Source organism: Chiloscyllium punctatum, chromosome 45 (assembly GCF_047496795.1).
Source record: "Chiloscyllium punctatum isolate Juve2018m chromosome 45, sChiPun1.3, whole genome shotgun sequence".
Lineage (NCBI taxonomy): Eukaryota > Metazoa > Chordata > Chondrichthyes > Orectolobiformes > Hemiscylliidae > Chiloscyllium > Chiloscyllium punctatum.
Genome location: NC_092783.1, coordinates 50,422,986 through 50,447,716, shown reverse-complemented (window position 1 = coordinate 50,447,716; position 24,731 = coordinate 50,422,986). Strand labels below are relative to the sequence as shown.

The window sequence follows — 24,731 nt, the reverse complement described above, 5'->3', positions numbered from 1 at the left end:
GGAGTGGAAGTAAGGCCATTCGGCCCATCGAGTCCACTCCGCCATTCAATCATGGCTGATGCGCATTTCAGCTCCACTTGCCAGCGTTCTCCCCGTAGCCCTTAATTCCTCTAGACAACAAGAACCTATCAATCTCGGCCTTGAAGACATTTAGCGTCCCGGCTTCCACTGCACTCCGTGGCAATGAATTCCACAGGCCCACCACTCTCTGGCTGAAGAAATGTCTCCGCATTTCCATTCTGAAATGACCCCCTCTAATTCTAAGGCTGTGTCCACGGGTCCTAGTCTCCTCGCCTAACAGAAACAATTTTCTAGCATCCACCTTTTCAAAGCCATGTATTATTTTGTACGTCTCTATTAGATCTCCCCTTAATCTTCTAAACTCCAACGAATACAACCCCAGTATCCTCAGCCGTTCCTCATATGCTAGACCTGTCATTCCAGGGATCATCCGTGTGAATCTCCGCTGGACACGTTCCAGTGCCAGTATGTCCTTCCTGAGGTGTGGGGACCAAAACTGGACACAGTACTCCAAATGGGGCCTAACCAGAGCTTTATAAAGTCTTAGTAGTACATCTCTGCTTTTATATTCCAACCCTCTTGAGATAAGAGACAACATTGCATTCGCTTTCTTAATCACAGACTCAACCTGCATGTTTACCTTTAGAGAATCCTCGACTAGCACTCCCAGATCCCTTTGTGCTTTGGCTTTATTAAGTTTCTCACCATTTAGAAAGTAGTCCATTCCTATATTCTTTTTGCCAAAGTGCAAGACCTCGCACTTGCTCACGTTAAATTCCATCAGCCATTTCCTGGACCACTCTCCCAACCTGTCTAGATCCTTCTGTAGTCTCCCCACTTCCTCAGTACTACCTGCCTGTCTACCTAACTTTGTATCATCGGCAAACTTCGCTAGAATGCCCCCGGTTCCCTCATCCAAATCATTAATATATAATGCGAACAGCTGTGGCCCCAGCACCGAACCCTGCGGGACACCGCTCGTCACCGGCTGCCATTCTGAAAAAGAACCTTTTATCCCAACTCTCTGCCTTCTGTTAGATAGCCAATCCTCAATCCATCCCAGCAGCTCACCTCGAACACCATGGGCCCTCACCTTGCTCAGCAGTCTCCCGTGTGGCACCTTATCAAAGGCCTTTTGAAAGTCCAGATAGACCACATCCACTGGGTTCCCCTGGTCTAACCTACTTGTTACCTCTTCAAAAAATTCCAACAGGTTTGTCAGGCATGACCTCCCTTTACTAAATCCATGTTGACTTGTTCTAATCAGACTCTGCTCTTCCAAGAATTTAGAAACCTCATCCTTAATGATGGATTCTAGAATTTTACCAACAACCGAGGTTAAGCTGATTGGCCTATAATTTTCCATCTTTTGCCTTGATCCTTTCTTGAACAAGGGGGTTACTACAGCCATCTTCCAATCGTCCGGGACCTTTCCTGACTCCAGTGACTCTTGAAAGATCTCAACCAATGCCTCTGCTATTTCCTCAGCAACCTCTCTCAGAACTCTAGGGTGTATCCCATCGGGGCCAGGAGATTTATCAATTTTAAGACTTTTTAACTTTTCTAGCACTATCTCTTTCGTAATGGCAACCATACTCAACTCAGCCCGGTGACACCCTTTAATTTTTGGGATATTACTCCTGTCTTCCACTGTGAAAACTGACGCAAAGTACTTGTTAAGTTCTCCTGCTATTTCCTTATCTCCCATCACTAGGCTCCCTGCATCAGTTTGAAGTGGCCCAATGTCTACTTTTGCCTGTCGTTTGTTTCTTATGTACTGAAAGAAACTTTTACTATTATTTCTAATATTACTGGCTAGCCTACCTTCATATTTGATCCTCTCATTTCTTATTACACTCTTTGTTATCCTCTGTTTGCTTTTGTATCCTTCCCAATCTTCTGATTTCCCACTGTTCTTAGCCACTTTATAGGATCTCTCTTTTTCTTTAATACATTTCCTGACTTCCTTTGTCAGCCAAGGTTGTCTAATCCCTCCCCGGTTAATCTTTCTTTTCTTGGGAATGAACCTCTGTACAGTGTCCTCAATTATACCTACAAACTCCTGCCATTTTTGCTCTAGTGTCTTCCCGGTTAGCCTCTGCTTCCAGTCTATTTTAGTCAGTTCCTCTCTCATGCCCTCATAATTACCTTTATTCAACTGTAACACCATTACATCAGATTTCGCCTTCTCCCTTTCAAACTCCAGACTGAACTCTACCATATTATGGTCGCTACTTCCTAAGGGTTCCCTTACTTTAAGATCTTTTATAGAGTCTGGTTCATTGCAAAGCACTAGGTCCAGAATAGCCTGCTCTCTTGTGGGCTCCATGACTAGCTGTTCCAAAAAGCCATCCTGTAAGCATTCCATGAATTCCCTTTCTTTAGATCCACTAGCAACATTATTTACCCAGTCCACCTGCATATTGAAGTCACCCATGATCAATGTAACCTTGCCTTTCTGACATAAAGTCATTAACCTTGTTAACCTTGTTAACCTTGTTTTCATCTCTGTAGATGATACCAGAGTTTCTCCAGCATTTTCTGTGTTTAGTTTACACATCAGCTTTCTTTGGTTTGCTTTGTGTCTTAGTTTCTGAACTCTTGACGCCTTATCTAATCCTGCCAGAGTTTTGGAGAGTGACATCCATAGTTATATAATCGGCTCTGACTCACTTCTGAGCCTCCCCGCTCAGTGAGATTGGAAGCTGACTTAAACTGTACAGCATATAAATAGATCTTTGGGTTTAACAGATCTAGGCCAGTGTCTGTGCTCCCAGTGAGCCCCCTCCTATACATGATCACCAAACAGAATATCCTTTCTTTCCCATCTCTCTCATATGATTAAGCGGCTTCCCCTCAAATGCATTCAAAGCTATTCACCTCAAATAATCCCTGGAGTTGTGTATTCCACACTCTCTCTACCCTCATGGCAAATGGGCTCTTCCTGAGTTTGTAATTCATTCATTTCTGCCTTAGATTTATAGCCCCTAGTTCCAGTCTCTCATATCAGGGGAAACAACATTTCCACATCCTCCTGGCCTGAGCCCTCTCTTCTTTTCTTTAGATACAGGAGCACCAGCCTGTTCAACGTTTCCTCATCATCCTAAGATTTCATTTCTGGGGTCATTTCTCAGCAACCTTTATTGCCCAGCAAGATTGCTATATCGAGCGGACGCTCAAACAATTCCTCCCAGGGACTGTGGAAGATAAGTTAATTGCTGGTCTGCTAGCCCTCAAGGCTGCTCCGTAAAATGCAACAGAATTTTACAACTGAAAAAGATTTCATCTTACGTACCGTTGGTGAACTTTGCCTTTTGCAGTCTTCACGGGATCATTAGCAACACAATTATCTTTCTGTCAGTGTAAAACAAAAGAAAGGGTTAAGTTTTTAACTCATAATCTCCACGGGACTGAAATGCCACGATCCTGCTGTAGAACTATCCCAGGCACGCACACATTAAAATTTGATAGTGTTTTAATCATTACATAATCCACCATCAGTGCTCTAACTTCCAAGCAAAGAGATTTATCTTCCTTCTTTACAGGAGAGTGATGTGCCTCCCCATTTAACAGCAGAACCAAGAACAGCAACAATTTCTCAAAGGGTTAGAGGGTCATACAGTGAGTGACTCAGACACATATTTGAACTAATGCCAGCCATCGTGTTCACTGAAAAGTCAATAGCACTGAGCAAAGTAGATCAGTAAATAAATTTAGTTTTGGCTGACAATTGTGGGTGGCATGGTAGCACAGTGGTTAGCACTGCTGCCTCACAGCACCAGAGACCTGGGTTCAATTCCCACCTCAGGCGACTGACTGTGTGGAGTTTGCACATTCTCCCTGTGTCTGTGTGGGTTTTCTCCTGCAGGTCAGGTGAATTGGCCATGCTAAATTGCCTACAGTGTTAGGTGAAGGGGCATGGGTGGGTTGTGCGTCAGTGTGGACTTGTTGGGCTGAAGGGCCTGTTTCCACACTGTAAGTAATCTATCTTAAAAAAAATTCCTCAGTTGCTGTATTAAACAAATTCCCCTTTCATCTTCTGTACATCAGTGTTCGTTTTTTTATATATTCTTAGTAGTTTACGTAATCCCACATTTAGAGTCACAGTTTGGAAAGTGCGCCACCCAAAATAAACTTTACACAGAGAATAGTTGGGGCGTGGAATGCCCTGCCTACAGCAGTAATAGACTCGCCAACTTTAAGGAAATTGCAGGTTGGGTGGGTTGGCCAATGTAAATTGTCCCATAGTGCAAAGGCTAGCTGGGTCAGCAATGGATTACAGGGATAGGGTAGGGATGACTCTTCGGAGGCTTGGAGACAGTAAGAACTGCAGATGCTGGAGGTCAGTCAGTCAGACGTGGAGCTGGAAAAGCACAGCAGGTCAGACAGCATCCGGGCAGCAGGAGAGGTGCAAAAGTGAAACAGATGCCTTCAATCCAACTCACCCATTTAGATTTCCCAAATGAAACTAGTTCCTTTTGCCTGCATTCGGCTCATATCCCTCTGAACCTTTCCTATTCATGTATCTGTCCAAACATATTTTAAACATTGTAACCGTACCTGCATCTACCACTTCCACTGGCAGCTCATTCCACATACAAGCCACCCTCTGTGTGAAAAAGTTGTCCCTCGGGTCTCTTTGAAATCCTTCTCCTCTCAACTTAAAATTACGCCCGCTAGTTTGGAACTCCCCTACTATCCCCCCAACCTGCACTTGGGTACTCTCAGCATCTCCCCCCCTCCTCCCTTCCTCTAGTTTTGTCGGATTGAAGTTGCGCATCTCGCTCTCACCCTCATGTCCACATCGTGTTACCATGAGGGCTCCCGAGTGAAGTTGTCATGCCATTGTGTCTAAACATAAGAAAGTGGTGATGAATCTGGGGAAAGGTAAAAGTGTTGGGTGAGCTGTAAAGTGCTATATCAGCTAGTGCAGCAAGACTTGAGTTTGGCTTCAATGACTGTACCGTATTCTATTTGTGTATTAACATAATGTCAGTAACATTATTATTTTAACCAAACAGAAGCCCCAAAAATAACAGGTGTAAAGTCATAACCTTAGGGTCCAGGAACCTAACAATAAGTTATTAATGTTTACACTCCCAAATTCATCATTCGCAGGGGTTTTCAGGAATGGAATCCTTGTGGATACAGAGAAATGACTGGGTATCCAAGGTAACTAGATAAAGATAACACCGGTCTTGTGAAATGTATACAATTGGCTGTTTGGAATCGAAGCAGATGGAGCTGCTTGTGTACAGGCAGTTAGATAAGGTGCAGCCTTGAGGAATACTGATAGAAGCCTCTGTTCAAGATTTCTCCAAAGTCTGGTGTTCATCCGAGGAGAGAGAGGAAGGGTCTGACCTTGCACTCACATGTTCCCATGAGATTAAGACCTCCCAGCCCCCCACCCCCACCCCAGGAGTGAATCGTTAAATAATAGCAAGCCAAAACAAAGCGGAGTCACTGTGTGTTTTCCTTTGACCAGTGGGGAAGTCCACACCGCTGTTAAACAACCAACTCTTTGATATGTCAGGTGGACCCGAGAGTCGAGTCGTTTATTTCGCCTTTCCAGCCCATCAATGACCCCTCGCCCCTTTGCCCGGAGTTCAACACTTCAACGTTACCCGCTCCTTTTGGTTGCTGGGCATTGTTGGTTGGACACTCTTCTCACAGACATCAAGTCCCCGCTCCTTGCCGTTCTCACAGTGAACGAGCTGCTTTTCCTGTTGTCTCTGGTCCGGAGCCAGAGGAAGAGTTTTGCTGTGTCCGGACTGAGCGTGCCCGTCACGGTCACTTTGGAGACATCTTCTGTAGACTAACTCCATCTCCTGGCTATGAGACTGCAGGAGGGAGAAAGAGAGTGTGAGTGCGAGAGAAAGACCACAGGGCTTTTTTTTTAGATTAGATTACTTACAGTGTGGAAACAGGCCCTTCGGCCCAACAAGTCCACACTGCCCCGCCGAAGCGTAACCCACCCATACCCCTACATCTACATCTACATCTACATCTACATTTACATTTACCCCTTACCCACACTACAGGCAATTTAGCATGGCCAATTCACCTGACCTGCACATCTTTGGACTGTGGGAGGAAACCGGAGCACCCAGAGGAAACCCATGCAGACACGGGGAGAACGTGCAAACTCCACACAGTCAATCGCCTGAGGCTGGAATTGAACCCGGGTCTCTGGCGCTGTGAGGCAGCAGTGCTAACCACTGTGCCACCGTGCCGCCCACTTTTTTTTTATCCCTGTAACTGTGCATTCCCCATGGCTAACCCACCTAGCCTGCACATACCCTAGACTCTATGGGAAAGTTAGCATGGCCAAGCCACCTAACATGCACACAGCATTTGTTCCCTATCCTTAATTGCCCCTTGAAATGAGTAGCTTGAATGTAAATATATATATGGACACGGCCTCAAATAACAACAAAGAATGCAGTATTCCCAATTGTATCACTGTGAAACTGACAGTGCATTGAGGACCACAGCTTACTCACTGTTTGGGCGATCGGACTCCAAGGGCAAATTGCACAAACCTGGCTCACATTTCTCCGTGTATGAAAGACATGAGAGGGTGGTCTGATTGAGGTGTTTGAAATACGGAAGGAATTCAGACTGGGGACGCGGGGGCAGCTATTTCTTCTGGACCAGGTGGCAGGAAATCGGGGTGGGGTGGGGTGGGGTGGGGGCAGTTTTAGGGTATGAGCCAAGTGAGAAGATTAGGGAGAATTAGAAACAGAAATTGCTGGAAACTCTCAGCAGGTCTGGCAGTATCTGGGGGCAGATATCAAAGTCCAGTGACCCTTCCTCAGAACTGATGGTAACTAAGAAAGGGTTGATATTTATGCAGAAGATGGGGAGGGGAGAGAATAGGTGGAGGCAGAGCACAAAGAGAGAGAAAACCGCTTGAAGAGTTAAAGGAGTGGATAATGACCAGGCTACAAGAATGAATGGTTGTTAATGGGGCCTATTGTTAGCTGACAATGTGATGGCAAGGCCTGGCTTGTGGGGGTGGGGAAAGCAGGGGAAAGGTGCTCAAACCTAAAAACTGTTGAATTCAATATTGAGACCAGCAGGTTTCAGGGTTTTCCGAGTGGAAAATGAGATACTATTCTTCCAGATAAAAGCAAATTACTGCGGATGCTGGAATCTGAAACCAAAAGAGAAAATGCTGGAAAATCTCAGCAGGTCTGGCAGCATCTGTAAGGAGAGAAAAGAGCTGATGTTTCGAGTCTAACTGACCCTTTGTCAAAGCTTTGTCAATGACATCATCAATATACCGGAGAAAGAGGTGCAAGTGGGGGCCGGAGTAGGACTGGAACAAGGAATGTTCAATCAACCCCACAAAGAGTCAGGTGTTACTGCGGCCCACGTGGGTCACCATGGCCACCCCTTTGATCTGAAGAAAGTGAGAAAAGTTAAAAGAGAAGTTGTTGAGGATGACAATGAGCTCGGCCAAACAGAGGAGGGTGGTGGTGGGTGGGGGTGGTTCAGACCTTTGTTCCAGGAAGAAGCAGACAACCCTGAGACCATGCTGATGGGGTTTAGAAGATTAGGGAGCACTGGCTTCACACATACAGGAGCAAAACCGTGGAATATTCTTCCCAAAATGCCACGTTGAGAGAGGAATTGGCACGTCCAAGGCTGAGATCCATTGCTTTTGTTACACAACAGGATCTTGACCAGATGGGCCAATGGGCTGAGAAGTGGCAGATGAAGTTTAATTCAGATAAATGCGAGGTGCTGCATTTTGGGAAAGCAAATCTTAGCAGGACGTATACACTGAATGGTAAGGTCCTAGGGAGTGTTGCTGAACAAAGAGACCTTGGAGTGCAGGTTCATAGCTCCTTGAAAGTGAAGTCGCAGGTGGATAGGCTAGTGAAGAAGGCATTTGGTATGCTTTCCTTTATTGGTCAGAGTATTGAGTACAGGAGTTGGGAGGTCATGTTACAGCTGTACAGGAAATTGGTTATGCCACTTTGAACTATTTTGTGCAGTTCTGGTCTCCTTCCTATCAGAAGGATGTTGTGATACTTGAAAGGGATCAGAAAAGATTTACAAGGATGTTGCTGGGGTTGGAGGGTTTGAGCTATAGGGAGGGGATGAAAAGGCTGGGCTGTTTTCTCTGGAGTGTCAGAGGCTGAGGGGTGACCTTATAAAGGTTTATAAAATCATGAGGGGGATGGATAAGATAAATTGACAAAGTCTCTTCCCTGGGTGGGGGAGTCCAGAACGGTTTAGAGTGAGGAGAAAGATTTTGAGAGGCAACCTTTTTCATGCAGAGGGTGGTGTGTGTACGGAATGAGCTGCCAGAGGATGTGGTGGAGGCTGATACAATTGCAACATTTAAAAGGCATCTGGATGGGTACATGAATAGGAAGGGTTTGGAGGGATATGGGCCAAGTGTTGGCAAATGGGACTAGATTAGGATATCTGTTTGGCATTGGACCAAAGGGTCTGTTTCAGTGCTGTACATCTCTATGACTCTAATTGCTAAATAGTCTGAAAAATGAAATTAAACTGGACAAACCACCCTGCAACAAGCTAGGCATGAGAAACGGTGACTGTAACATTGTGTGTTTACCTAAAGCACTTAACTGGTTCAAGTAGACAGTTCACCTCCACCTTCTCAAGGACATCTAGGGATCGGAAATAAACAATGGCCCAGCCAGCAACCCAGCCCATCCCATGAGTGAATTAAAAACAACTGCAATTGCGGATGTAGTTCACAGTTTTCAGCTACAAACCTCAGGAACCTCTCTGCTTACCCATCTCAGTTGCACAACAATGTCTACCTGGATATGCAACTTGTTTTTGGAATTATTATTTCATCTCACTATATTTCCAAGTATTACTAATGTTAGGCACCATTAAAAATTTATTCACTTTACTGCATCAAAGATATAATCTTATCTTTGTAGCATATTAAAAATAAACCAGTGAAACAATAATGGCATTCTCACAGAATCCCTACCGTGTGGAAGCAGGCCAATCGACCCATCAAGTCCACGATGACACTTCAAAGAGGATCCCCCCCCCCCCCCCCCCCATGTAACCCTGCATTTCCCATAGCCAATCCAGCTAACCTGCACATCTTTGGACTGTCAGAGGAAACTGGAGCACCCAAAGGAAATCCATACAGACATGGGGAGAATGTGCAAACTCCACACAGACAGCGGGAGGGGAGATAGATTCATGTAAAGTGAGGGAGCGAAGGGAGCAATCGGAGTAGGCAGGAATGTGGATTTGAGGCCTTGAACTTATTGAATGGCCTATTCCTGCTCCTGACTCAAATATTCTTATTCAGAAGCACGTGACTGTTAGCAAGGCACTTTGGGATATCATGAGGTCTTTCCTTTGAAGTCCTTTCCCTGCATTCATTTCAACTCGTGACTCCATTTTGTGCAGTCACATTTTAAGGTGAGACTTCATTTTGTAGCTATATTTTCAGGGATTTCACAGAACATTTGCCTTCAACCCTGGATGAGAAATTACCTGACATCTCTCAGGGTCTACATTCACATATATACAGGGCCCTTGGGAGAACTGAAGGCGACCCGTATATTGAGTATAAAATTGTAATAGGGAACACATGTACAGGAGCATATTTCAAAATGTTAGGCTCCACTTTATCTAATATGCATGTATTGTAGCACATGTGCAACGCTGAGAGATGAATCACACAATGTGTTGGTGGGAGCACTACACACTTCATTATACAGTGCAGCCCGGAGTGTGTAATTTGAAAGCGTGTACAGTCCCAGCCTCCCACACAGCAACAGCCAAGTTGATTCCCCTTAAACTGCAGCTTAATTCCTGCCAATGTTGTCCGCCCAGGAGCTTTTCTGTCACAGAACATGTCACATCAATGTCAAAACCTACAATGAATGATATTTGGTTTCTAATTTCACCAACAGGCACCAGCCTACAAAGATCACAGAATTCTATACGCCTTGGTAACAGGCTGTGAAAGGCCTATTATAAGGCAGATCATGTCTCTTCACAAGAGTTTATTACTTGCCTGGCATCCTGCCTAGTTTTTCAGATTGCCGAATCGGGCAGGGAACAGTCAACATTGTAGGTACTTACTGATAGCGCCGCTGGGTAATGGCATTGTCTGTAGTTCTTTAGATACATATCAAATAAATCAGATCAGGTTTTATGGGGAAGGCTAAAATAAAATAGAAACAGCAGAATGTTAGAAAAAAAGTTTAAATAATCTACTGTTAAACCTCAAATATCTGTCAATAATTGCGTGCAATTTCATAATCTGAAATGCTAGGTTAACTGTAGCGCAGTTGCAAGCACTCTCATGTGAGTGATAATGTAGGTTATGGATGCATGTCATCGACTAGACCGTGAGCACAAGATTAGAGTGGTGCTGGAAAAGCACAGCAGGTCAAGCAGCATCTGAGGAGCAGGAAAATCGATGTTTCGAGCAAAAGCCCTTCATCAGGAATGAGGCAGGGAGCCTCCGGGGTGGAGCGGTAAATGGGAGGGGGATGGGGCTAGGGAGAAGGTAGATAAGAGTACAATAGGTGGATGGAGGTGGGGATGAAGGTGATAGGTCACAGAGGAGGGTGGAGCAGATAGGTGGGAAGGAAGATTGACAGGTAGGACAGGTTATGAGAATGGTGCTGAGCTGGCAGGTTGGAAATGGGGTAAGGTGGGGGGAGGGGAATTGAGGAAACTGGTGAAGTCCACATTGATGCCCTGGGTTTGAAGTGTTCTGAGGCGGAAGTTGAGGCGTTCTTCCTCGAGGCACTGGGTGGTGAGGGAGTGCAGTGGAGGAGGCCCAGGACCTGCATGTCCTCAGCAGAGTGGGAGGGGGAGTTGAAATGTTTGGCCACAGGGCGGTGGGGTTGATTGGTGTGAGCCAACATGCTCGTGCAGTAGTGAGGGAGAGTTGCACTGCCAGAGGAGCTGTCTTTCAGATGAGGTGTTAAACCAAGACCCTCTCCATTCTTGTGGAATGGATGATCCCACAGAACAGTTTCAAAAAGAAGCAGGGAAATTAGTCAGCTTACAAACCAATGTCACCAAAGGTGATTATCTGGGTATTCTCATGTTTAGTCTGTCCCTCAGGGTTGAGGACAGTTTCCTTCAGCTCTGAAGCTGTAAGTGCAAAGGTGACCGAAAAACATTGTGCTCACATCCCCTGCCTCAAGTGGGCAATTGTTTTTTTATGATTCATTCACAGGATGAGGGCATCACTGGGCAGGCCAATAATTATTACCCAACCCTGATTACCCAGCGAAAAGTTAAGGGCCAACCACATTGCTATGGGTCTAGAATCACACATAGGCCAGACCAGATAAGGATGGCAGTTTCCTTCCCGAAAGCACGTTTGTAAACCAGGTGGGGCTTTCCTGACAATCAACAATGGATTTATGGTCATCGTTCGACTCTTAATTCCAGATTTGTGGGATTGAAAGCCAGGTACTCAGAGCATGACTTGCCTCCTGGATCAATCCTCCATTGATAATACTAGAGACCACTGCCTCCCCCTTTTGAAGAGGGGCTGGGTGGGATGATCCAGCTCTTTCCAGAGTTTGGCCTCGAGCTGGGCCTGTCAGAGACATGCCAAATGGTCAGCACCATAGCAGATGCTTCCTCTCCAGTGTGAGAACATCTCTGAAGTGTTTCTTCTGGAGAACTGCTTGCCATAATGAAGCCCATAATGGAGAGGAGAGCTCCCTTTTGGGTCAGGCATGAGGATGGTGTGGCCCAAACAATGCAAGCGACTAACCAAGAGCAGTCCTGGAGACGTTGGCTGGCACTGATATTGAGACGTCAATATAACACTGCCCTGTGTGGGAGCTTGTTTTGGGCGGCAAGGTGGCACAGTGGTTAGCACTGCTGCCTCACAGCGCCAGAGACCCGGGTTCAATTCCCGTTTCAGGCGACTTGACTGTGTGGAGTTTGCACGTTCTCCCCGTGTCTGCATGGGTTTCCTCCCACAGTCCAAAAGATGTGCAGGTTAGGTGAAGTGGCCATGCTAAATTGCCCGTAGTGTTAGGTAAGGGGTAGATGTAGATGTAGGGGTATGGGTGGGTTACGCTTCGGCGGGGCGGTGTGGACTTGTTGGGCCGAAGGGCCTGTTTCCACACTGTAAAGTAATCTAATCTAATCTAATCACATACCAGCAATGTTTCCTCCATTACAACAGTGAAAGCACTTTCAAAGTAGCTCATTGGTTGTTAACCCCTTTGGAGTGACTGGTGATCTTGAAAAGCATTCTGTAAATGCAAATTGTTCATTTTCTTTCCCTTACACCACAGCCAATAGTCAGAGTGAGCTTTACTTCATGTTCTTGTATAAGTCACATCACAGGTAAGTTATAGAGAGTTTTGTTGGACTCCAACTTGCCAATTGTTTAGGCAGCCCATACGTTTTCAAACCTACCAACATCAAACCACCTTCTCCCCTACCCATTTTCTCCACCATCTTGCATGCATTAAGTACAACATTTTGCAAAGTCAGTAACCTAACTGAGAAATGGAATTGAACTGGAAATCTTCTCGAAATCCTCATTATCAGTCCCATTCACCTTTCACCCCTGCATGTCCTGTTGACCAAGACTGACATCCAGGTAAAAACAATGACTGTGGATGCTGGAAACCAGGTTCTGGATTAGTGGTGCTGGAAGAGCACAGCAGTTCAGGCAGCATCCAAGGAGCAGCGAAACTGATGTTTCAGGCAAATTCCCTTCATCAGGAATAAAGGCAGTGAGCCTGAAGCGTGGAGAGATAAGCTAGAGGAGGGGGGGGAGAAATAGTATAGAGTACAATAGGTGAGTGGGGGAGGGGATGAAGGTGATAGGTCAGAGAGGAGAGAGTGGAGTGGATAGGTGGAAAAGGAGATAGGCAGGTAGGACAAGTCCAGACAAGTCATGGGGACAGCGTTGAGCTGGAAGTTTGGAACTAGGGTGAGGTGGGGGAAGGGGAAATGAGGAAACTGTTGAAGTCCACATTGATGCCCTGGGGTTGAAGTGTTCTGAGGCGGAAGATGAGGCGTTCTTCCTCTAGGCGTCTGGTGGTGAGAGAGCGGCGGTGAAGGAGGCCCAGGACCTCCATGTCCTTGGCAGAGTGGGAGGGGGAGTTGAAATGTTGGGCCACGGGGCAGTGTGGTTGATTGGTGCGGGTGTCCCCTAAAGCGCTCTGCTAGGAGGCGCCCAGTCTCCCCAATGTAGAGGAGACCACATCAGGAGCAACGGATGCAATAAATGATATGAGTGGATGTGCAGGTAAAACTTTGATGGATGTGGAAGGCTCCTTTAGGGCCTTGGATAGAGGTGAGTGAGGAGGTGTGGGCGCAGGTTTTACAGTTCCTGCGGTGGCAGGGGAAGGTGCCAGGATGGGAGGGTGGTCTAGCAAAGCCCAGGTAAGCATAAAAGAGAAATCATTGAATGTTTACAGTACAGAAGGAGGCCATTTGTCTCATGTGTGTCTGCTGGCCCTCTGACAGATGAATTCATCTCGTGCCACTCACACTCTGCTTTCTTCCCCAGTGCCTGAAAACTGTTCCTTTTGAAAGTCTCTTCCCCCAACATACTCTTGGATAAAGCATTCCAGATCCTAACTGTTCACTCCCTGGTATAGATTTTCCTCATGTCGTCATTGGCTCTGTTACCACTTCCCTGAAATATCTGATTTTCTCAAACCCTCTGTTGACCCTGTTGCCTCTATAAGGTGTCAATGATATGGCAGACAAAGAGACACTCAAACCGAGCTCCAGTAAAAATGAAGAGAAAATGAGTACTTCAGACTGGGACAAAGCCACACAAGAAGGTAGAAAAACAGTAGGTAAACACCGAGTCAAAACCAGCAAAGACTAAGAAAGCAGCAGCCATACACTCAAAGAATGTAACACATGGAAATCTGAACGCATGACAAAATGTTCCCTAGGTAAAAACAATAACTGCAGATGCTGAAAACCAAATACTAGATTAGTGGTGCTGGAAGAGCACAGCAGTTCAGGCAGCATCCAACGAGCAGCGAAATCGACATTTCGGGCAAAAGCCCTTCATCAGGTTTTATTCCTGATGAAGGGCTTTTGCCCGAAACGTCAATTTCGCTGCTCGTTGGATGCTGCCTGAACTGCTGTGCTCTTCCAGCACCACTAATCCAGTAAAATGTTCCCTAGCCCATGGCCATTATCTATAACATTTGTTACAACCACACTACCACTGTCCAGTATATTCAAGGTGAGATTGTAATACCAGCAAAGACTTTTTTTAAAATTTACTTGTGAGATGTGGGCATTGCTGGTTGCCCAGCATTTTATTGCCCTTCCCTTGAGATTCCCCAAAACCATCACAATGAGGTGTTTTCACACTGGAGCATAGGATTGTTTTCTCAGGCAAAAGGAATGACCTGTGGCGGGATTTAACCTGAGGGTCACCACGCTTCAGGTGAGGGGCGAGATTGAGAAGGAGAGTCCTTGATGGTAACCTCAGCCAGTGTGGGAATTGAACCCACACTGCTAGCATCATTCTGCAATGCAAACTGGCCTTCCAGCCAACTATGCAAACTGACCCACCCTTGGTCTTTGTTATAAAATGGATTGAGTTTAGATCTCAACACTACAGACTTGTGTACTGTAACAGGGACCAATGTGAAAATTTCCCAGGTTTGTAGAAAAAGTCTGGACTGTGCATGGGTGTATGTAGGCAGCGCTATTTTTGTGACGGGCAGCTGTCATTCCGTTAATTGACAGTGATGAAGAATGGCAATTCTATGTCACTGCACAGAGCACTAATTGCGCTTCCTCATGGAGGTGTGGGCGATAAGCACAGCTTTACTTAAGTGGTACATTCTCCACCGTAAACAGCCACAGTCTCTTGATCAATGGGAAGCTTTTTAATTAAAACATTCAGTGCTTACTGCCAAGTTGACTGGACTGGTGTTTATACAAGCGCACTGGGTTACAGCTTTCACACTCCAAATACTAAACTCAGTCAGTCAGTGCAGGCAAGGAGGTAGCTTATAACTTTCTTAAACTGTTACCTTTGTTGAGCTCGAGAGATTGATTCATTGCTGTGTTTACGTGGGATCCTGAGTGCCTTTAGGCTTCTCTTTAAGATCGAGATTCTGATCCATTTCGATATCGGGGAAGAGTTACTTCATCTCCGGATTTGCCAATTTCTTTTTGTGCCGCACTGACTGGAAAATTATTCCTGAAAAATCAAGACGACACCAGCAGTAATGAAGGCTCTGCTGTTCGCCAAGTGCTTCCAGCAGGTTTAATTACCACTCTAGGTGAAGATGCACAGGAGTTGTACCCAGAGCTGTACAATGGAGGAAGCCGGCTTGCAGCCAACACTTCAATCAGAGTAACCCCACTGAGGTGCAGACGGGAGGCGCCAGTCAGACTCTGTGCTGCACTGATGAAATTATTATTTAAATCAGCTCACTTGGTAGACATCAAGGATTTGATGTCGTGCACTCGGTATCATTGTTTCACCCTCCCGCACAGCGCATCTGGATGTAGGCTCTGAGCAGCTTAATCACATCGACCACAAAGTCCCAAAGCCTCAACAGTGGGAGGCTTAAGGACCTCGACCTCAGATAATAAAGCACATGGAGATAAATTGTCTTTAATGGGTTTCACTAACAGCAGCGAAAAGAGCAGAGTAGCCTTGCAAAGTTCATCAGGAAGTCAAACTGTGTAAATGTGATAGCTACCAACCTGGCTACAAGAGACCAGGGTCTTCACTTTCAAGTTACCTTTCAGGGACTGTGGAAAGAAAAGCTGGCACTTATGTAGCGCCAAATACCTCAGAGCGCTTTATGTCCACTCATGGCAGTCACTGCTGCAACGCAGCTTGTTCTGCTATAACACGCATGTCGTTAACGCCAATTCACTGTAACGCGATTGACGAATTGGGGACATTCTTTCTAAAGCATGAACTTTTAAAACATGCATTGGCTGCAACACGATTACATCGCCAACACTTTAAGCAGCGTGATTTTTCTGTAATGTCGGCTTGCACAAGAACGCAGCCATCGCGTTATAGAAGAGCTACCTGTATGGTTCGAACAACGTCTCGTGGTGTGCACCCTACATCGTGGCTGGTGCATACAATTCTATCACCAATCCCGCTAGCATCACAGAATGATGGTGTCATCACAATAGAATCATCACAATAGGATTTATTGTGAAATCCTATCTGCCTGACATCTACAGCCTTCTGCTCACACTGCAAAATATAAGCACTGATTTTCCTGGTGGTAGCTGTAATCACACATTCCCTTTGCTGTGAATGAGTAACTGCAGACTCAGTTCATGAAACAAACAACTTAAAAAGAGTTTGCACTGAAGCAGTTCACACAGAGTGGCTTCTGTCAGTTAAGGGCATGGTCAAAGTGTCCACGACATTTGGCCTCAAGGAGCATTGGCTGAATCCTGCAAGAATACCCATTTATTATCCTTCAAAAGGAAAAGGCATCACAGCCAGAAACCTCTGATTCATTGTGGAATCCTATCTGCCTATAACCTACAGCTTTCTGCCCAGGCTGTTAGCTTGACCCCTGAAGGTAAGAATCTGGTCAAAGATTGTATGTTCAAGCACAATACAAAGGGATATGTTGCCACACTGAGGAAGGGCAACATTGTTGGGAGGCACTGTAATTCAGATTAACCCGAGGCCCCCGCTCCCACAGTCCCACTCCATCAGAAGATTTGGATGGACATTCAATGATCTCGCAACTGGTTACTGCACTTTACATTTAAAAGATTTAGGAGAATCAGGACATTTGGTGGGAAGTCAAGATTAGAGAAGTGCTGGAAAGGCACAGCAGGTCAGGCAGCATCTGAGAAGGAAAATTGACGTTTCAAGCAGGAGCCCTTCATGAGGGATATGGGCCGGGTGTAGGCAAGTGGGACTAGATTGGGTTAGGATATGTGGTCGGCATGGAAGGGTTGGACCAAAGGGTCTGTTTCCATGCTGTACATCTCGATGACTCTATGACTATCAGCCCTTCATCACTCTTCCTGATGAAGGGCTCCTGCCCAAAACATCGATTTTCCTGCTCCTCGGATGCTCCCTGACCTGCTGTGGTTTTCCAGCACCACTCTAATCTTGACTCTATAATCTCCAGCATCTGCAGTCCTCACTTTCGCCACATTTAGTGGGAAGCTGAATTTTGGCATTGGTATGGCTGTTCCATCCACCCTGTCCCTTGTCTCCACCGCGCCCCCCTCAGCAATTCACAGACCCAGTATCTGACAATATCTTACTAAGTTAAAGGTGCTATATCAATGCAAGTTGGCTTTGTATCCTCAGAGAGCAAAACCTAAGTGTTTGGAAACCTGTTCTCCTTTGAGTAAAGCGGAGTCAGATCTTGCCTTCATCTGACATCCCATTACCCATACTTTTCACCTCACAGAGTTGTTCAGCCCATCGAAACTGAATTAACTCGCTGAACAAGCAGTGCACCTCTGGTCATCCTCCTGCCTTTTGCTCTAACCCTGGGCATTCTTCCCTTCCAGCTCTTGATCCAATTCCCCTTGGAATGCCTTGACTGAATTTATTTCTCCTACACTCACAGTCAATGCCTTCCAGAACATGACCACTCACTGCATGGAAAGATGTTTCCTCAGGAACCCCTTGTTTCTATTGCAAATTTTTGTTTTCTTGACCTCAATCCTTCGACCAGTGAGAACAGTTTCTCCCTAGTTACTTTGTCCAGATCCCACAAGGTGCTGCTTACCTGTATCAAATCGTCATTTGACCTTCTGTTATCCAAGGATAACTATCCCACTTTCTCCAAACAAAACAGAAATTGCTTGAGAAACTCAGCAGGACTGTGTGGAAGAATAAAAAGTTTTTTTGGAATCCAGCATGAAGGAGAGAGTCGCTTGAGAGTTTAATTTAGTCTTGCTAATAGCTAGTAAGCAGAAACCTGCAGCTTAAACAAGCAGACATCTTTTGGCCAGGCTCCATGGGAAAGCAGATGGCCTGGGGAAGAACAGACAGTCCCAGTGAATTGCACCAGTATTCACTTCCTATCGGTCAGTCCCGTTATCGCAATTTTGTACTTACTGCTTTGCTGAATATTCACTAAGGGATTTTCCCCTGTTTCTGTTATAAAAAGCCCATATTTTGAATCACTTGATGAAATATAACGTGAATAGGTTCTCTCCCCTTACAGGCAAGAAAAAATAAAGATTGGTTTGGACAAAGAAATCATCTGTCTGCATCTTGTTTCAGATCAATAAAAGACTTCAACACCTGGCAGCACTTGTGCAAAGAAAGCAGACTTAACCTTTTGAGTCTGGTCAGTCTTCATCAGAGCACATGACACAGCACAGTCCCATCTTCTCTGATCTAGCCGAATAACTGAAGTTCCTCATCCTGGGGACTATTCTTGTGAATCCTTTCTGCACTTCCCCTAATGACTTCATATATTTTCTAAGATGTTGCAGACATTACTAGATACAATATTCCAAACGAGACCGAACCAGTGTTTTCTTCAAGTGGAAAGATTTTTAACTTTGTCCACTCCAGCCTAACACCTGCACCTCTACATCTTCTACAGGTTTAACATAACCTCCTTCCTCGTGCTCTCCGTGTCTCTATTAAAGGATAATGAAACAAGAATCAAGAGCAGGAATCCTGGCAGATGCTTCAAATGGAAAATTTGAACTGCTGCCTTAGTTGACACCTATTAACTCACAGCTGTAACTGAATCGAAAATTTCCTTATTTCTGCTGCAGCTTCAACAGAAAGCATGGTGGCTGTTGGCTGCATGAAGCCAAACAAGCATCTGAAAACAACAAATGCTGGAGATCACAGCAGATCAGGCAGTATCCATGGAGAGAGAGCAAGTTAATGTTTTGAGTCTAGATGACTCTTTCATCAAAGCTGATGTGAAGTGTGGAGGGGGCAGCATTTATGCAATAGTGGGGGGCGGGGGAGAGATGCGGAGTGCTGAGGAAGAAAGATAGTGCAGATTAAATGATGGGAATGTGGGAATGGCATAACAACGTTGTGTCTGACTGTCAGACTCGAAAGAACAGATGGTCCCACTAGAGTGGGAGGAGAAGAGAGACAGGACATGGTGACAGGGAATGCAATAAGTTAACCTACAACAAAGAAATGGGAGTGGGTTCACAATCTGAAGGTGTTGAATTCAATATTAAGTCCAGAAGGCTGTAAAGTGCCGAGTCTGATGATGAGACGTTGATTTTCCAGTTTGTGCAGTGACTCACTGGAGCACTGCAGCATGCTGAGGACATATCCACCTTTCGCCTTTGACTAACAATAAACCTTTCAGAAGTGGGTTAACCATGAATGAAGGACTGTTGAACTCTGGTCACCTAACAAAACAACTATTCACTCCCAGGATGGTGCTGGGGTTTAGGAACAGGAGCAGACCATTGGGCCCCTCAAGCTGATGTCCACTCATTCATCTGCAACCAACTCCACATAACCTGCTTTATTAACATTGGCTAACAAAAACCTTATCAATCTGAATTTTAAAAGTTACAGTTAACTCAACAGAGAGCCATTTGGTGAAACTCCCATCCCTCTTCATCTCAAGCTTTTTCTCAGTCATTCGTAGGACCTTTAGATGACAGGCTCTAGTCCTATACTCCCCAATGTACTGAAATAGTTTCTATCTCTCCTAATTTTTTTACAACCTATTTTTCTAAACAACCTGTTCAAAGACATTATTGCACACCTCTGGAAGGGACGGGATTTAAGCTCAGACTACCCAGTCCAAACTACCACTGCACCACAAGATGGCCCGAAAGGGTATGACCTTCATTTGAGGTACGTGGGACTTGAACTCAATGAGAATGTGTATAGGATATAAGCAGGTAGGGAAAGAGTTAAGTTCTGAGTTTTGTGAAACAAGAGTTTCAGCTGAGCATGACTCAGATCAGATTAAAAACTTACACTTAACAATGGGGTGCTGGAGGCAAGGGTAATGGATTAACAAGGTGAAAGGTATTCATTATGTGAAGCCAGTTATCACTGTGTAACAGCAGATGGCCTAATCTTTACTATTGACACTCACTGATTGTGAAGGTCACCCAGTCAATATGTAGGTTGCCTTATCTGGATGCTCCTCCCTGTAAAATGACAATATAATTTATTGAGAAACTGCTGTTCCAGAGAAGACTGTGAACTTATGCCTCTGTGCACATGGGCGATCGTTCTCTCTCCCTCCAGGGCCCGGAATAAAAATGAAGGAGGTAAATCTACACTGTATCTCTGAGCATTTTTCTTTTTACTGAGTGGGGGGGGGGGGAAACGGGATGACAATATTGGCATAGACAGCAGGATCCAAATGGATAGTTACAATCAGTGTCAGTGGCTGCCTAGAGCATCAGTGTCTCAAGACGGGCAGGCCCACAACATAAGATTTTAAACATTGGTGCCTCTCAATATTCCTGTGTGCAGGACACGGTCCCCTCATTCAATCGCTTTCTATTCTACAGATTCCCCGAACATTAATTAGTTCAGTTGAGAGACACAGTTTTGTGTGGGCAGGCAGAGATTTGAGTCCTCTGCACTGCATTTGGGGGAGGGAGGAGTGATTTGAGATTCAAGTCCTCTGCATTGTACTGGAGTTCAAGTGCCATGGGGTGGGATTGGGTTGAGGTTCGAGTCCTCTGCATGGTACAGTGGTTAGAGTCCCCAGGGGTGGGTGTGATTAAGGTTAGAGTACCCTGAGGTGGGTTTATTTGAGGATCAAGTCCTCCGCGCAGTATTGGGTTAGAATCCCCTGGGGTGAGTTTGGTTGAAGTTCGAGTCCTCTGCACGATACTGGGGTTTGAGTCTACTGGGTGGGTTGATTTGAGGTTCAAGTCCTCTGCACTGTGCTGAGGTTTGAGCTTTCTGTGTTTAAGTGGGATTCGGGTTCTGTAATTATGTGGGATTCGGGTTCTGTGATTAATTGGGATTCGAGCCCCCATGAGGAGTAAAGTGAGAAAGGAGTTAAAGTCCCCTTGTGGTGAAATTTGAGGCTCTGCAAGTCTTTGTTCAGGGGGAAGAAAGTGGCTTGGACTGCGGTGCCACGTGGTCCGCTGTAAGGGCTTTCTTTTTTTATAAGTGTAATTTCAGTGAGAGGATGCAAAACAAAACGAGAAACGCTGAAATTAAGGTTGTACTAATACGGGTTGAAAAAGGAATGTTTCAATGTAAGTTGTGCCATGCTGAGAGTCTTTGATGTCAAAAGTAACTGTTTTGCCTTGTTTGAATCAGGATCTCAATTCAATGTATTTGTGGGCTATGTAATAGGGCAGATTTTGTTTTTACATTGAAATTGTACAACATTATGCCCTTTTTAAAATGATCAAACTTAAAACAAATTGATTGAGTGCCTTGAGGCCCTGATGTGTTTGAAATTCTACACTGCCTGTTTTAAAAAAAACAGTTGATCAGTGGTCATGCTTTAGCCAGATGAGAGTATTGTATTAAAATATCTTTGCCACTACTGTGTTTTTAATGCAGAAAGTTCACAAAAAGAAGAGTGTATTTTTAGTTTGATGTTTTGTTAAGATTCAACAGAATATTAGAACTTGAGGCTGAACTGTATCAGTTCTGTTAATTATTGTTAAGATTTCATTGGCCCCTTCATATTGCAAATTCAAAGAATGTTGATCTCTACCAAAGTTGCCACTGTAATTCTAACTGTTTTATTTGGGAAGTTTCATTTAGAGAACATATTTTAAAATATTCAGCATTTATTTCCCACGAATATTTGAGATTTAAATCTGAACTGAAACTGCTAAAGCACAGGAAACATTTTGTTGCTTTCTTGCTGTTCCAGACTTTTGAAATATTTTTCCCGACAGCTTGGAGTGCAGGTTCATAGCTCCATAAAAATGGAGTCACAGGTAGATAGGATAGTGAAGAAGGTGTTTGGTATGCTTTCCTTTATTGGTCAGAGTATTGAGTACAGGAGTTGGGAGGTCATGTCGCAGCTGTACAGGACATTGGTTAGGCCACTTTTGGAATACTGCATGCAATTTTGGTCTCCTTTCTATCAGAAGGATGTTGTAAAACTTGAAAGGGTTCAGAAAAGATTTACAAAGTTGTTGCCAGGGTTGGAGGATTTGAGCTACAGGGAGAGGCTGAACAGGCTGGGGCAGTTTTCCCTGGAGCGTCGGAGGCTGAGGGGTGACCTTATAGAGGTTTATAAAATCACGAGGGGTGGATAGGATAAATAGACAAAGTCTTCTCCCTAGGGTGGGGAGTCCAGAACTAGAGGGCATAGGTTTAGAGGGCATAGGTTTAGGATGAGAGGGGAAAGATATAGAAGAGACCTAAGGGGCAACTTTTTCACTCAGAAGGTGGTACGGGTATGGAATGAGCTGCCAGAGGAAGTGGTGGAGGCTGGTACAATTACAACATTGAAAAGGTATCTGGATGGGTGTATGAATAGGAAGGGTTTGGAGGATATGGGTCAGGTGCTGGCAGGTGGGACTAGATTGGGTTAGGATACCTGGTCGGGATGGCTCTATGACTTTCACATTAGCCAAATATCAATTTGTTAAAGGAAAATAATTTTTGAATAACCTGAACGGTGTACCCGAGAGTTTGACTTTAGGACCATTGATTGTTGTTTATGATTGACTGAATTGTTTAGACAGTACAATTTAGAAGTTTATGGATTGTATAAAACTTAATAATGTCATAAATAGTGAACCAGACTTCAAGAATTCAAAGAATGTTGAAATAGGCAGAGACAAATTAGCATAGTTGGACTTTCAGGTTGGACTTTGTTAAAGGAGATTTTGGAGAACTGGCTTGTTTCCACTCAATTTGGATAGGATGGAGTGGTCATGAAGGACTGTGCATTTAAGAATTTTACTGGTAATTTTTTTTTCACATGGAAGGATTCTTCAAATTCTAATTACTGTGACAGCCTTTATACTGATAACCACTTTGGCAAAGAAGGAATGAGAGAGGAAATGCAAATATACTTTCAGCAGCTAACACTGTCTCAAGAGTTTCTCCATTCACAGGTAAAGCACGTCTTCGGACCACCACCCACCCCCACACAGCCTGATCCAACGGATTCAATTAGCTCCCCAGTCATAGCATGTAAAGGGAAGAAGCTAACAACAGTGAAGAGGGCGTCAGTACACTTTTTGTCAGTGGTCTTCCTATGGACATTAAACCACGTGAGCTTTACCTGGTCTTTCGATCTTTCAAGGGATATGAAGGTTCACTGATCAAGCTAACCTCACAACAGTCAGTTGGCTTTGTCACATTTAAACAGCAGAGTGGGAGCAGAAGCAGAAATAATGCTGCGTTCACCTGGCCTGCAGCTGCAGCCACTGCACTGCACACTCTGATGCGCTGGTATCCACCATCTGAAGCATCTCCAGAAGGACAGAAGTCTAATCAGCTTTGTTAGGTATTTAACTGCCCTTATCCAAGAATTCAGATTTCTCCAAGGAGTGGTGCAAAAAAGAACTGAATTTTGTTTTCAGGTTGGACTTTGCTAAAGATTTTGGAGAACTGGCTTGTTTCCACTCAACTTGGATAGGATGGAGTGGTCATGAAGGACTGTGCATTTAAGAATTTTATTGGTAATTGAAGGATTCTTCAAATTCTAATTACTGTACCGGACTAGTAATTTTTGTTGATATAATCATTATATGCTGTGTGTCAACAGTTTGCTTAAATACTGGCGGAGAAAGTGAGGACTGCAGATGCTGGAGATCAGAGCTGAAAATGTGTTGCTGGAAATGCGCAGCAGGTCAGGCAGCATCCAAGGAACAGGAGAATCGACGTTTCGGGCATCAGCCCTTCTTCAGGAATGAGGAAAGTGTGTCCAGCAGGCGGTCAGAGTCTTATAAAAGTTGGTCGTATCATCTCAGTGGTTATCATGAAATGATAAAAAGAGGGAATAAGAATGTGTATAGGGTATAAGCGGGTAGGCAAAGAGTTAAGTTCTGAGTTTTGTGAACAAGACTCAGATCAGATAAAAACATACGGTTAACAATGGGGTGCTGGAGGCAAGGGTAATGGATTAACAAGGTGAAAGGTATTCATTATGCGAAGCCAGTTATTCACTGTGTAACAGCAGATGGCCTAATCTTTACTATAGACACTCACTGATTGTAACGGTCATCCAATCAATATGTAGGTTGCCTTATCTGGATGCTCCTCCCTGTTAAATGACTATATAATTCATTGAGAAACTGCTGTTCTAGAGAAGACCATGAACTCATGGCTCTGTGAATATGGGCGATCCTTCTCTTTCCCTCCAGGGCCCGGAATAAAGATAAAGGAGATAAAACTTTACTGTGTCTCTGAGAGTTTTGCTTTGTCTGAAGGGGGGAATGGGATGACACCAAGCCTCCTTGACCAAAAGTAGTGGCATTACCACTGTGCCACAAGACGTTTATTACCCTATAATGTTCCAAACTCCCCCTTAACCTGAAATGTTTTACATAACCCTTAATGGGGATAATTTCTCTGGTTATTAATGTCACTTGGGTTTGGCCAAGCCAATTCTCTTACATAGAACATAGAACATAGAACAATGCAGCACAGAACAGGCCCTTCGGCCCACGATGTTGTGCCGAACTTCTATCCTAGATTAAGCACCCATCCATGTACCTATCCAAATGCCGCTTAAAGGTCGCCAATGAATCTGACTCTACCACTCCCTCGGGCAGCGCATTCCATGCCCCCACCACTCTCTGGGTAAAGAACCCACCCCTGACATCTCCCC

At 44.8% G+C, this 24,731-nt stretch overlaps 1 protein-coding gene across 11 annotated transcripts in view; it reads right to left on the bottom strand.

The window, feature by feature from the left end:
• The window catches only part of LOC140467399 (uncharacterized), a 99,548-nt gene that overhangs the window by 43,116 nt on the left and 31,701 nt on the right, over nt 1-24,731 (bottom strand). For 7 of the 11 annotated variants that reach the window (XM_072563743.1, XM_072563742.1, XM_072563738.1 and 4 more), the window contains 2 exons: nt 5,646-5,861; nt 3,317-3,375 (listed from right to left, as the gene is read on the bottom strand). In XM_072563743.1, the coding sequence (XP_072419844.1) occupies nt 3,317-3,375; nt 5,646-5,861 (275 nt within the window). Of the gene's footprint in view, nt 1-3,316; nt 3,376-5,645; nt 5,862-10,116; nt 10,199-15,035; nt 15,206-24,731 lie in introns of all 11 variants that reach the window. The other 4 variants (XM_072563736.1, XM_072563734.1, XM_072563735.1 and 1 more) reach the window with 2 other exon arrangements.